Source organism: Lagenorhynchus albirostris, chromosome 1 (genome assembly GCF_949774975.1).
Source record: "Lagenorhynchus albirostris chromosome 1, mLagAlb1.1, whole genome shotgun sequence".
NCBI classification, from domain to species: domain Eukaryota; kingdom Metazoa; phylum Chordata; class Mammalia; order Artiodactyla; family Delphinidae; genus Lagenorhynchus; species Lagenorhynchus albirostris.
Genome location: NC_083095.1, coordinates 177611608 through 177625526, shown reverse-complemented (window position 1 = coordinate 177625526; position 13919 = coordinate 177611608). Strand labels below are relative to the sequence as shown.

General features: G+C 35.1%; 1 protein-coding gene across 2 annotated transcripts in view; it reads right to left on the bottom strand.

Moving 5' to 3' along the window:
• PLXDC2 (plexin domain containing 2) overlaps positions 1–13919 on the bottom strand; it is a 413757-nt gene that overhangs the window by 211823 nt on the left and 188015 nt on the right. For both annotated transcript variants that reach the window (XM_060161213.1, XM_060161202.1), the window contains exon 4: positions 3952–4098. In XM_060161213.1, the coding sequence (XP_060017196.1) occupies positions 3952–4098 (147 nt within the window). The remainder of the gene's footprint in view (positions 1–3951; positions 4099–13919) is intronic.

The window sequence follows — 13919 nt, the reverse complement described above, 5'->3', positions numbered from 1 at the left end:
GGTTATAAAATTGAGGTCCAAGAGGCCAGAATCTGAGAAAATGAGTTTTGGAGCCAAGGTCTCACAACTTCTATAACCCCAGACTCCTTCTACTGGGACAGAGGTACTTCCTCCAGAAGTTGTGAATAAGAATTTCATAAACTGTGGTTTCAAAAGATAAAATAATTCTAATTTGTCTTGTTGTTGAATCAAACTGTGTGTCCAGCAATAAACTAAAATATATGGATCTAACAGTACATAAGAAAATCTCAAAATTGTGGCATTTGAAGGTCCTCATAGAAGGAAAAATAAGTCTGGACTGGTTCCTAGGTTTGTAGTTAGAAACTTCTAGATCTGCAACCTGATAACTGAGGACTTTGAATAAAGAACAAAAAAACCCAAATAAGCACCAGTATTTGAATGTAAGGGGCTTGGCTCTTTGCTTGTCATATGATAGGAAATCATACAAAATTTTCACTTTTCTTTATCTATGAAGACATGCTCCTTCCTTTAATGTGTCCAACTGTAAAACTAGGTTTTAACATCTGTTTTTACTGCAAATATGATTTAAGAAATGTTATTTAAACTAAAAAGAACAATGGAAAGATTTAAACAAAAAGGACAACGGGGAGATCTGAAGGAACATGTAATCAAATTACCATATACGTGTGTGTGTGTGTGTGTGTGTATAATATAAATACTAATCATTTTACTTTACATTATAAAAGGAAAGAGAAATCAGTGTGTTTCGGCATGTGAAAAATGTGAATTAAATGACTAAGTTTTGCTCTGCTCTCACAGTATTATTATTGTGGATGGGAGAAAAGGGAAATCTCTTACTCTATTTCCACATTCCTCCTTTTCTAGAAAATTAATCTAAGATTCCAAAATACTGTTTGGACCACATTTACAAATGAAGGTGGTGAAGGGGAAAATATTTCTTTAAAAAATTATGTTTCCAGGTCAGACACTCCCATATCTTCCTTTGACCCATTCAGCTGGGAAAGGGGAGGGAAACTATATCTTCAGGAAATCCAATCTTCAGCTTTCTCACTTCCTTTCCTGTTTGCCCAGGTCTGGGTTAGTTAACCGACTGTCCCCTGAGTCTTATCCTAGGCTATATCTTTCTATTCTCTTTTTTGTCTAATTTGTTGACAGAAAGGATGCCGTTGGGTATGCAAATTACATCAGTTGGTGGTAAGATTTAAGAAACCCCCCTCTTCCCTTCGGGCTTAAAGTTAAATCCTGTTTCCAGCCAAACTACCAGAGAGCTTTGCATCAAGGATTTTGATGATTATGATTTCAGGGCACCTAATCAGTGAAGTGAATCATTGTTTCCCGTTTGCCATTATCCCTTGTGGTTAAGCCTCTCAGTAGTTATCACAGGGGGGAGGGTAGCTGTGGCTGGGTGCCTACGCTGTGTGTGTGGAGAGGGCCAGGAGGAAGAGGGTGTATGTGGGCATCGTTGAGGCCCTGGCCATAACAATACCTTAACACTACAATTCTGTCATCACCTCTAAAACCTGGTTCTACTCCAAGGGTGGCATAATAGAAATGGAGCCAAGAGAACAAGGCAGGATTGGAAAGATGGGGAGGCCAATGGAAGAAATAGTAAAAAACGGATCACTCTCTACAATTTGGAAATCTTCAAACTAATATTCAACAATCATACTTATGAAAGAATGTACAAAATTTTATAAAATATTCTACTAAGTAAATTTATAAGTTCCAAGGTATAAAACTCCTTAAATGAAGGAGTCCAAGTGGCAAATTTTTCCAAAAATAAGTAACTAAGTAATATTATCAATTCTATTGTTGTAAATGGAAATTGTGTACCTGTGAGCGCTTGTGTGTGTGTGTGTGTATATATGTTCTGTTGGTGGTGATAGAGAAAGTGGGTACAGGACCAATTTCTAACACTAAGAAATACTTGACAATGGCTTAGATTCTCATGGAAAACCAGTGCAGAGTAGCTAAAATAAAGGTTTCTATCAGTGATATATATTTAAAAATCAATGCATGGAGCACCAGATAAGTTACAAGCTCAAGCTCAAGCTCAAGTCTTTCCATTTGTTTTAAGCCAACCTTTGGTGTTGAAAGCAACAAACAATGTCACTCTCAGAATCCCAATTACAAAAAAATGGCTCTTTATATCATCATAATATTTCTTGAGACTATCAGAGAGCTGTTACAAGGCAGCCAAGCAAACCCTTTTCCAAAGAGAAACCAACCTTCTTTGAGGAAAGGCAGGACACATGAACTGCCTCCTCTTTGGGAGAGCACAAGAGCAAGTGTAAGAAGAAATCAGCTAATATTTTAACTGCTGAACTTCTTTCTCTGCTTACAGATATCACCCACAATGGCCGACACCAGAACTGGGCCACTTCATGGAATCTCAATGTGGATACGCGAACGTTCAAACTCTTACAAAGTATATTTTACACTATTAGGGACTGCAATATAGTGGGAAAATTGTCAAATGCAATACATTCCTGAAAAAACATGGTCCTTATCTAATTTTTCTCATTTTCTCTTCTTTTGAAGATCTGTTCTAAGCCAGACAGTGAATCATTTCTGAATCTGTCATCTTCTCTGAGACTGCTTGAATATGGAAAAGAAAAGGGATGATGGAATTCATCAAGGGGAGGTGGCTGCTTCGTTTGCTTCTCAGCCTCAATGAATCATCATGGTGAATTATAATTCATTTCCATTTTAATTGTTAGAAGTCAATCTCCTGACACAGGAACATCTACATAGATACAATGAAGGCTATTGGCCAAAATTTTTGATATTTTACATTTATCAAATCAATGCCTCTTTAAATCAGATTGGCCATTACTCTGTTAGTTCTATCTTTGTATCAATAATGGCAATAGCCCTTGAAATGTTAAAGTTATTTTGTTTTCTCTTTATGTCATGATAAACTGAACAAGACATGGCTTCACTGATAGTAAGATCACCACTAGAATCCATGGCAACAAAACCAAATAACTTTTAAAATGTTAAATCAGGCATCATCTTGATAAAGTGATTATCAAAGAACATTCTGTGAACCAAGTGTGATAACTTTTACACATGCATTTTGAATGGGGAATTGACTGCCTAGGTTAACACCTGAGTCACAGAACTTACTAGCAGGAGACGCTTAGGCTGATTTTTCCAAGATTAAGTTCTCTTATCTTCAATACCTAGGTGGTTATAATATTTAAATCATAGAATTGTTGTGAAGATTGAAACAGCTAATCCATGAAAGCATTCAACCTGACACACAGAACACGGTATCAGTGACCATGTAAGCTAAGTGAGGTTTGTATTCATATCTCCTGTCATCCCCCCATACAGATTCAGAAACTGTGCCTCAGAATAGTTAAATTGTTTGTTTAAGGAACCACCACTGGTAAATGATTTACGCTCAGACTTAAAATATGTTTGCAGTCTTCTAGATTTAATTATTTTCTTTTATATTAAATTTCTTCACATAATTATTTTCTTTTATACGAAATTTCTTCACATAAATCCATAATTTGGTCTACATGTGTTATCCGAATTGTGAATGTTTCTGGTTAAATCTTTTTCAGACCAAGGGTAATAAACTCATGTAAAATGGAAGATAGCAAATTAATGTAATTTTTAAAAAATGTTCTCTAAATGCATGGACTACATGCATGTTCTCTAATTAAATGAAAACTGAAAGTCATCCAAGATAAATCACAACTTTAAATTGAATATGCAACTCATCATACTTACTGGAGAAATTAATGGTTAATTAATTAATTAATGGTTAAATTAATGGTGGCTTCTCAAAGTAATTCTTTATCATTTTCTATAACATCTTACATGAATTATTAATCTAAACTGCAATTGCAGAACTAATATACTTGAAAAGTGATCACAACAATGTTAATATGTCAATTAAAGCAATTTTTTTTTTATAGAAGAAGAAAAAGAAACTCAAAATGTCAAAGCACTTACTGCAGCTTGTCGATGAGTATTGGACAGTATTCCATGAATCTTCACTTTGTCCTTTTCCATTTGGTCTATGTTCACCCACAAATCCCGGCTGGCAGAATCAGATGGACCATATATCCGGGATATATAGTAATTATGGTCTGTGTCCTCCTATAATAATAAAGAATAATGCACATCAAGGACACGGACAGTACAGATGGACCTTGAGGGTATTGTGCTAAGTGAAATAAGTCAGAGAAAGATAAATACTGAGTGACATCCCTTGTATGTGGAATCTAAAAAAGCCAAACTCATGGAAACAGATTAGAATGGTGGTGACCAGGGGCTGGAAGGGGGTGAAATGGGGAGATGTTGGTCAAAAGGTACACACTTCCAGTTATAAGACGATTAAGTTCTGGGGAATCTTATAGATCTTAAATGTTCTCACCACAAAAATGAAATGATAATAATGTGACGTGATGGAGATGTTAACTGATGCTATGGTGGCTAGCTTTTACAGTATATAAGTGTATCAAATCAACGTGTTGTACTCCTTAAACTTACACAATGTTACATATCAATTATATCTCAATAAAGGTAGGGAAAAAAGAGAAGCATTAATTTTTTTCAGTGACTACTCAGTATTAGCTAAATTTGCCTAAAGCATTCTAATTTCTATTTTAGAAGGTAAAAAAGTATATTTTACTTTTGACTATGGTTTCTTGAAATTTCTCCATTTTATCAGTTTATTTTGCTTTTTCCCTAGAGTTGTGTAAATATTCTTTTTTTACCCTAAAAATGAGAGTGTGTCAGAACTGTGGCAAGCAAAGATAGAGGTAATCATACGTGGTTCTTGTTATAAGCTTTGTGTTGATACTGACTACCATTTAAAATAATACCTCTAAGATGAATCTACTTGTAGCATTTTTTTTCTTTTTCAGGTGAATTCAGAGTGCAACATTTAATGGATGTTTTTTCACATCAGTTACATTTTTGTAATACCTTTATTGTCCTAGGATCAAAAAATGTTTTTTCTTCCTTCTCACCCCCTTTTTACGAGAAGCATTTAAATCATTATATATTAAACTTATATAATTTAGAGTTACACAGAGTTTCATTAAAAAGAAGAAAAAAGCCCTCAAAAGTAAAAAAAGAACAAAGGTATTCCTAAAATTCATAAAAGAACAAACAAACAAAAATGATTCTATTGAAATTAGAAGTGTTAGTATTCTTCAAAATAGCCAAATGAGTTAAATAACCTCTAAGGAAAGTGAATTAGATTTTAAAAATATAAAAGTAATAAGCCTCTTTAAAATAAACTGTTATATTGACAAAACTTAAAGGCAAATGAACAATCTGTGTACAATAGTCTTTTCTAAAACAGTAATGTTAGGGCTCTCTCTGATTGCTGCTGTCCAAACAAAAAATGTCACTTTTGGAACTAGTATTTTCTGAAAGCCTGAACTGTAATTACTATTGAGTGACAACAAATTCAAACTTCTCCTTTTAAACTAGGGTTATATTAGGCGTTGCTTTCATTTAATGGTCTAGAAATTGAGATAATACATCTTTCTCCCATAATTTGGGTTGTTAAATTCTACTTTTATTTAAATTCTCATTATTGATATCAACATGGTACCTGTCACAAAAGATTTATTTTTCAGGTTTCTCACTCAATGAAGAGATTTAAATGTTTTAAAAAGCAATTTTGCTGAGGAACACCTAGAAAAATCACATGATTCTTGACTAATTTGAATCACAATTAGTTTTTTTTGTTGTTTGTTTTATCATGAAATGTAAATGTGCTTATCAGTTTGAGAAGTCACTAAACAGAATGCATTTAAAAATATTCAGGTATATGTAAGATTAATGTTTAGTGAATAGAGGGTCTATGATTTGAATAATAAATTTTTGGATGGAATTTCATCTAATGCATTTATTACTTAAGTGCTAATTAAATAAAATATAACTATCCTTGAAATGCAGTCAAAATAAGAATACCATGTACCTTTTCACAAGTCATCATATATATATATATATATATATATATATATATATATATATACACACATACACATAAGACTACATGAAGGAAAGGAATATTCTAAGCAATATTCTAAATAGATTTTGCTTCATGACTAAAAGAAAAACTATGACCCCAAATGTACATCTTGAGAAAAGATGTTGATTAAATGTTAACAGTAAATTTTTTAAAAAATAAAAATCCTGTATCTCCAATTAAACTCTAGGTATCATGTACAAATTACAAGTATACTCACGATGAAAGATAAGAAAGTTCTGCAGAGAAAAAAGAAAAAAGGAGATACAAAAAAAGGAGTAGGAATAAGATTCTATGAAACTCAAGAGAGCTTCTATCCTAATGATTTTCCAGCCCTCCCTTCCAGAACGTGACGACACTGATTGCTTGGGTTCTAGGAGAGTAACAAGCATTGTGGTTGTGCCTTCAACTCCTTCTCATTGTCTGGTGCTTCTCCATTGGAAGCTTTCAGTGGTAAGTACCCTCCTTGACACTGGGCACAAGCCATTCTACAGGTGTCACTCCACTGGCAACAATGGTTGGTGGGCATGATGAGCACATAACCTAAGAAGGACCAAATAGTGAGACATCTCGGAGATTAGGTAGAGAGGAGATAATTTCCCTGATTCTGATTGCTGAGATGTGTAAATATGAGGCTTGGAACTACTGCCACCATTTTCTACCAAGAGGGAATCCTGCCTGAAGATAAAGCAAACATAGATAAGGACAGAACCATAAGCAATGCAAAGAAAAAGCCAGATCCCTGACCAAGTATATCTAAGTGCACCAACTCCTGGGCTTGTTCAACCACTTAGATGAACCATTAAATCTCTTCTATTGTTAAAACACCTTGAGTTGAGTTATTATCAACCAAAAGAACCCTAACTGACAAACAAGTTTCCTTAACTTTCACGAAAAGAGACTTCAGCAATGTTGAATAAGACAACCTTATCTGCAGATTTATAGATCTAGATAACAAACATCTCCCATTCGCATCTGGTAGTCTAGCAAATCACACAGAAGGAATGAAAACTTGTATTTAACCTGCCAGAAATCATCAAGTCTGAATAACAAACAACAACGATTCATTTGATTTTTCAGTGAATGGTACAAAAGGGTGGTTTTGAAGAAAATATTCAATGAGTTTAAATTAAAAATTTAGTCTTTTTCCCTATTGCTAGTATTTTTATAAAGAGTTCAGCAACACTGAGGTCAGAGATGTAATCTTTAGATGAATTATGTAATAGATTTTATGATGCTGCCAAATTCTTATACAATTGCCAGATAGATATTTTCTTTAATATCACAAACTTTCAGTATAGAGCTCAGTATAATTGTTGCAATCAACATATCTAAAATGACTTTGGTATTTCCCTTAACCCCTAAATCCCTGTAATTAATCAAGACACAGTCTTGAAGTTAACATAAAGAATAAGAGTATTGTTATGCTACACAATGGATTCGCTGCAAAAATATACATTTTTTTATCAGTAATTACAATTATTGATATGGCTATGTGAACATACACCTTCATTTTCACTTAAATCAGAGCTTCTCAAAACAACATAAAATCTTTGAAAATACTGACAGTTAAAGCTTTTTGACTTCTTGGTGTTTGACTTCTATAGCCCAAGCTTGCCAAGTTGTCATGGCAACTTTTATTCAAAGAGGAAGACAATTTATTGTTTACCTAGGAATTTAAAGACAAAAGTTGTTAAATTCCTGGGAGAGGTGTTTGGCTCAGTTATTCAGGAAAGCCATAAAATAGATGTCTCAAAAATATGACATCTTAGCACTACTAAATTATTCAAACCATATCTTGTCCTTTATAGGAGTAATGGTTCTTAAAGCTTTGCCAAAAGCCACTTCAGGCATAAAGATTTTCCTATTCTGCTCAGAAGCAAACTCTTCTTTCTTTTTTTTTTCTTGCAAACTATTTATAACATCATAAAAAATAAAACAAAACACTGTGATATGCCTACTTGCCAATTCATTTAGGAAACCAACTGTTACTGAAAGTAGATGGCACAATAGGTAGCTATAAATCCCATAAATCCATGCTTTTCAAACATGTCTGGAAATGTACAGCTGTAAACAGAGGACATACACCAAAAACACAGAGAAGTCGTCTTTGTAACTGTAGCCTAACCATTCTGCAACAATCAGGTTACACAATTTCTAACCCAAAGGTTGTCTTCTCTTCTATCATGGGTGTTAAGTTGATTTTATGTTGAATAATTCTTATGGATGCCTCACATTGCCTATGTAGTAATAGCATTTGAACTCTAAATTCATTTCATTAAGAATTCTTTTTAAAAAATCAAGAATATATTGTATGAACATCACTGTGCTAGTCATTTGAAATATATGGATATATAAAACATAGTCAAAGTTCTCAGGTAAAGTTATTTAGCATTTAATCAATCAGTTACCTTTCAAAGATAGTTTTATAATAAATAAAGAAATATTATAATTTGAATGGTTCTTGCCAGGTATTAATATATGTAATATAATGTAATGTAACCAAATATGTTACATTCTTATATAAATGATTTCACAAGGGCCATACAGTACAATTAAAGGTAAAGCTATTTAAAAATATTACTTATATATATAAAACTACTCAAAAACAAAGAGTTAAAAAATAGTGATGTAAAAAAATCATGTTGATATAAGAAACCAAAGGACATGATCAAATAACAAAAGGAGAAAAAGTGAGCTGGCAATACTTTTGTCAACTGCATTAGAAGGAGGTGACCTACAGGGAATGTGGAAGATAGGTCATATGAGTGTCTCTGTTAATAAAAAGCCAATGAGAGTATTTAGCTTTCTTTCACTGGGTTACCGAAAAATGAAATTCGACCAACATATTTAAGCACATTTGAAAAGCATATGAACAGAATATAAAGGATTATTAAATTAGTCCCACACAATTTCAGCACGATAGGAGCAATTACATATTATCTTCAAATAGCCTTCAATATACATCAGCAAGTACTACAGCAATACCCTCTTCAGACACTCAGAACAATTACATGGGATACAATTAAATTTACTGTTATGGTGTCAGAAGAATTAAAATCAATTCCTCTGTCTCCTATTGATTATATCAGATTACTGCACCAATTGTCATTATGCATATCTTTTACGTATCTTCAGTTTCTCACAGATGCCTCTGCTATTTCTTTACCTATTTCTTTACCTACTTGATCTATTCGCAGCATGGTCTATCCCCCTAGCAATATCTTGTCCATGACTCTTTGGTAGGTATTATTTATTTTTTTATTTTTTTTTGCGGTACGCGGGCCTCTCACTGTTGTGGCCTCTCCCGTTGCGGAGCACAGGCTCCGGACGCGCAGGCTCAGCGGCCATGGCTCACGGGCCTAGCCGCTCCGCGGCATGTGGGATCTTCCCGGACCTGGGAACGAACCCGTGTCCCCTGCATCGGCAGGCGGACTCTCAACCACTGCGCCACCAGGGAAGCCCGGTATTATTTATCAGTTCTTCACAAGAATTTAGTTAAGTTACACCCAAGAATGTAGGATTAACTGGTGTGTGTGTGTGTGAGTGTGTGGGTGAATTTATCATGAGGTCAGATTACTATGTGACATATAAAATATGGGATTCCAGCAATATTTCCATCATAAAACAGTTTTCATTTTCCCAGTAACTGTTTCTCTTAGATGAGATCATCTCTCATGCTATGCAGAGAGAGGTAAATTGTATGGCCAAGGAAGCATAACACATTTATGATCTTTCAAAATAATGACAAAATCAAAGCTCTATAATTCAATTAAGTGATTGCCTACATCTCCAGGCATTTTGGAATGTGTTGGTATGTGTTTGTGTTGATTCATTTATTAAATGAAACAAATAGTATTTTCTACCTGGATATATTTTATCCAGTATACTTTAATTTGCTCCTGGTAGAAACTTTTAACCTTTTCAAGAATAAACCTGCGAGAGTATTTCCAGTTTTACAGTGGTGAAAAAGCACAGGCCAGAGAGAGAATCTGGGCAGTTTTGAGTGAATTAACATCTCAATTTATCTTTTACAAATACAAGCAAGTGATGGCCAATCATACAGTGGTTGCTAAAGAGGTGCACTGCCAACTTACAAGGGATCTCTGAAGGCTCCAAAAACCTAGGGAAAAAATGCATGCATGAAAAAAGTTTAAAAATATGTATGAAATTTCTATTAAAAAGCTCAAAATTAGCATTACAATAACATAGCTCAAAGGATATTTGGGTTGAAGTACAGCTTCTGCCTCTAAATAGTCACTGTAAAGTTTGGACTTTATATAAGGAATTCAACTAGGTGTCTCTTAAAATTCCTTTCAGCTAAGGTTCTGAGATTCTAAAGCCACAGGCGAATGGGAAGAAACTGCTAGGGGTGAGTGAGTCAGAAGACTTTGCATTATTTAAGTGATACCCACCAAAAGAAATATAAGTGTGCAGTTTGAAGAACCAACACAGGTAGCTAGTTATAGTAACTGTATAGCATAGTACCATTTCAATAGGTACTTAATCATCCTTGTTGGTAAGTTGTAGATTGGCCCCAAGACTGGAGGCAAATTAACACACTTGTTGCAGGGAGTGTACGAATCCCTGGGAACACTATGCGTTATCTGTGCAAACTAAAAAAATCACAGGTCTTGTATTTGTGTGCATTATTTTTCAAATGCATGATATATTGTGATGCATAAAATGTGTGATCATTTTACAGTTACTGAATTTCTCTATAATTCTTGGTGTATTTTTCCAATCAACTAGAAAGAAACAACAATGGTATGAGGGACCACAAAACATTCTGATAATCAGAAAAGACAATCATAATTTATATGGACATTTCTATTTTAGATGTAGCATTCATGATGGGGCAGGAACTTGGACACTATAAACATACTGTCTTAGTCTGCTCAGGCTGCCATAACAAAAGACCAGAGACTGAGTGGCTTAAAAAACAAAAATTTATTTCTCACAGTTTTGGAATCTGGGAAGCCTAAGATCAAGGTTCTGGTAGATTTGCTTTTTGTGAAAGCTCTCTTCCTGGCTTGTAGACGGTTGCCTTCTCACTATGTCCTCAAAGGGCCAAGAGAAAGTTCTTTACTGTCTTCCCATCCTCTTACAAGGATACCAATCCCATAGGGCCCCACCCTTACAACCTCATTAAATCTTAATTACCTCCTAAAGGCCCCATCTCCAAATATAACCACATGGGGGTTAGGGCTTCAACATATGGATTTAGGGAAGACAGAATTCAGTCCATAGCACATACAGATAGTTCCTTTATTAAGTTTGGATTTGTAAGAAGCCCTAGATGTATTGCCTTTGAAAATACATGTCATTCTCTAGTGCTAATCAAAATTGCCATTCAAGCTTTCTAATATAGGAGGGCTTTTTGAAAATCCATACAGTTCTCTATCTTGGCCTATCTCTTAGAAAAAAAATTGAGATATTTATAATTTTACAAGAATTATGGAAAATTTTACTCTGGAGCAACTTCTAAAAATTATAACTCAGTTGACAGTTTTCACACAACCAACATTTGTGGAAAAGTTGGGTAATTTCCCTCTATGAACTGGTCAATCTCATTTCAAAGGTAACTGTTACTGTTCCCACAAACACCGGGCTTGACACAGCCACCCCTTCCATTTCGTCCTCCCCGTCACATGCCACACCAGCCCTACTAGCTCTCCTGGTGTCCCACAAGTACGCTATGTGCCGACACCATACTGTTCACCTGCTCTTTTATGCACCTGGAATGATCCTCCCCTATTCTGTCATGCTTTATTTCTTAGCCTGCTTTAATTTCCTTTGTAACTTTTATCATTGGACTTTAAAAAAAATTATTGCCTCCCCCTGCTCCCCGTTTAACATCTCTCTCCCTCTATTGGGTTCACTGCTGTATTCTAGATAGTAAACATTGGTACACGATAGATACTCAATATACAGGTTTGTAAGTTTTAGACCTTCTTTATATTTTTCAAGCTATTTATTACTTCGGCTTTATTACCTCCTAGAAAAGATGTTACAGTGGTAGATTCTTCTTAACAGCAAGGAAGAAGTAAAAACTCACACACAAAGCAATCCAATTTATTTATAAATATATTTTATTCACTATTCAGTTTATTATTCTTGAAATTTCCACGCCCTACTACAAAACCCCTCATGCCACCTCTATCAGTGGTTATTGCTGGGTAACAAACAACTCCCAAACTTGGTGGCCTGAAACAACCATTCATTTGTTTAGGACCGGGTGCAGCTGGGCATTGCTTCTGTCCTACACGGTGTCAGTTGGGATCACTGATGGTTTGTGGCCACTTCTCATGTCGGCTGGGGACTGACTGGTTCCACATGGACTTGGCCACATGTTTAGGTTCTCTCTCTCATTGTGACATCTCATTCCCAAGGAGACCAGATTGGGCTTATTCCCAAGCTGATAGAATCCAAGCAAGTAAGAGCGGAAGCTGCAAGTGTCTGGAGGCATTGCTTAGAAGGTGTTTAATTTGACTTCCATCCCATCATTTGATCAGAACAAGTTACAAAGTATGTCCTGGGTTCCAGAGGTGAGAAGATAGATCCTACCTCTTTATGGGATAAGCTGTAGGAATTTGGGGCCATTTTTAACCCGTCATGCCATGCAAATTTTCTATGCCTGAGTGGTTGAGCTGTTTTGCTAAGTATAAATAAACAGTTACTTTGACCCCTCTAGGAGATAGTGTATCATTTCCACTTCAGTTGAGAGACCTTTTTGACAATATCTGTGGGTAGATTCAATTAAAAAAAAAATCTGTAGTTGCTTTCATTTAGCATAGAGGTACTTTTAACAATGTAAATCTTCCTATTGTTTTCTAAATAAGAATTGTAAAAGCCCATTTCAAATGATAAATTCTTCCAGGACCACATGTTAGAAGAAGGAAAATCTTGTTGCCAACTCACTTAACTTTAGGTAGCTGATGTACAGGTCAAACAAGGGCAGAACAAAGGGAGGGAGGCTGCAATAGTTTCATGAGCCATTAAAAATAAAGAAGCAAAAAGAAAAGCACAATCTGTTGAAGTTTTGTTTTAAAGTTACCAATTCTAGATTCAAACAAATATTTTCATAATATGGTTTTGCTGACTTTGAAGAAAGATTCTCTCTCAGATCTATAAAGCTGGTATTTATATCTTGCAATAAAATTACAAGATAGCTTAGGAGAGATTTTATTTCAGTGCAGCCTGAGAAGCATGCTTTCCTTTTTTGCTTCTGTCCTACAAAATCACACAAGGGAAAATCAATGTTATGAGCTTCTCACTTTCCTAAGAACTAGCTGGAAAGTGTAAGAAAAATGCCTGGAGGTCAAATATTCAAGTGAACGTAGTCTAATGTAGGAAGGTGCTATAAAACAGCCTATTTATTTACAACCATTTCTTTCAGATGTCACTCATACAAGCTAACAAGTATTTATGATGTACTGATTATGTATGTGGAGGTCTTCAGCTGATGGCTGTGAAGGGTAAAAGACGTTTATGATATAGTCCTTGCTCTCCAGAAACCTGCAACAGAGTGACATAGTGCAGGTACTCAAATCTCTCTGCTCCAGACCAGCATAAGATAAAGGCTGTACTAATGGCAGCTTTAGTTTCATAAGCCTCCTCAGGAGGAAAAAATCTCATTCAGTTTTAGTGATAAAACATAGGGCTCATAGAAGTCATGATATTTAATCTGGGCCTTGAGGAATGAATTGAGAGGGCGATTTTGCTCAGAGGGACTGGTCTGAACCCAGGGGAATGAGCAGAAAAATACTAATAAGATTACAGAAAATAACTAGAACAACAGACACATATAGGGGAGTAATGTGAAGTGAGTGCAGTTAGATATGTAGAATTTTGATTGCACAAACCTTTGAACATCAATCTGGAAAGTCTGAATTTGATTCTGTGTAAAATGAGAGCCTTGGAAGTAATGGCT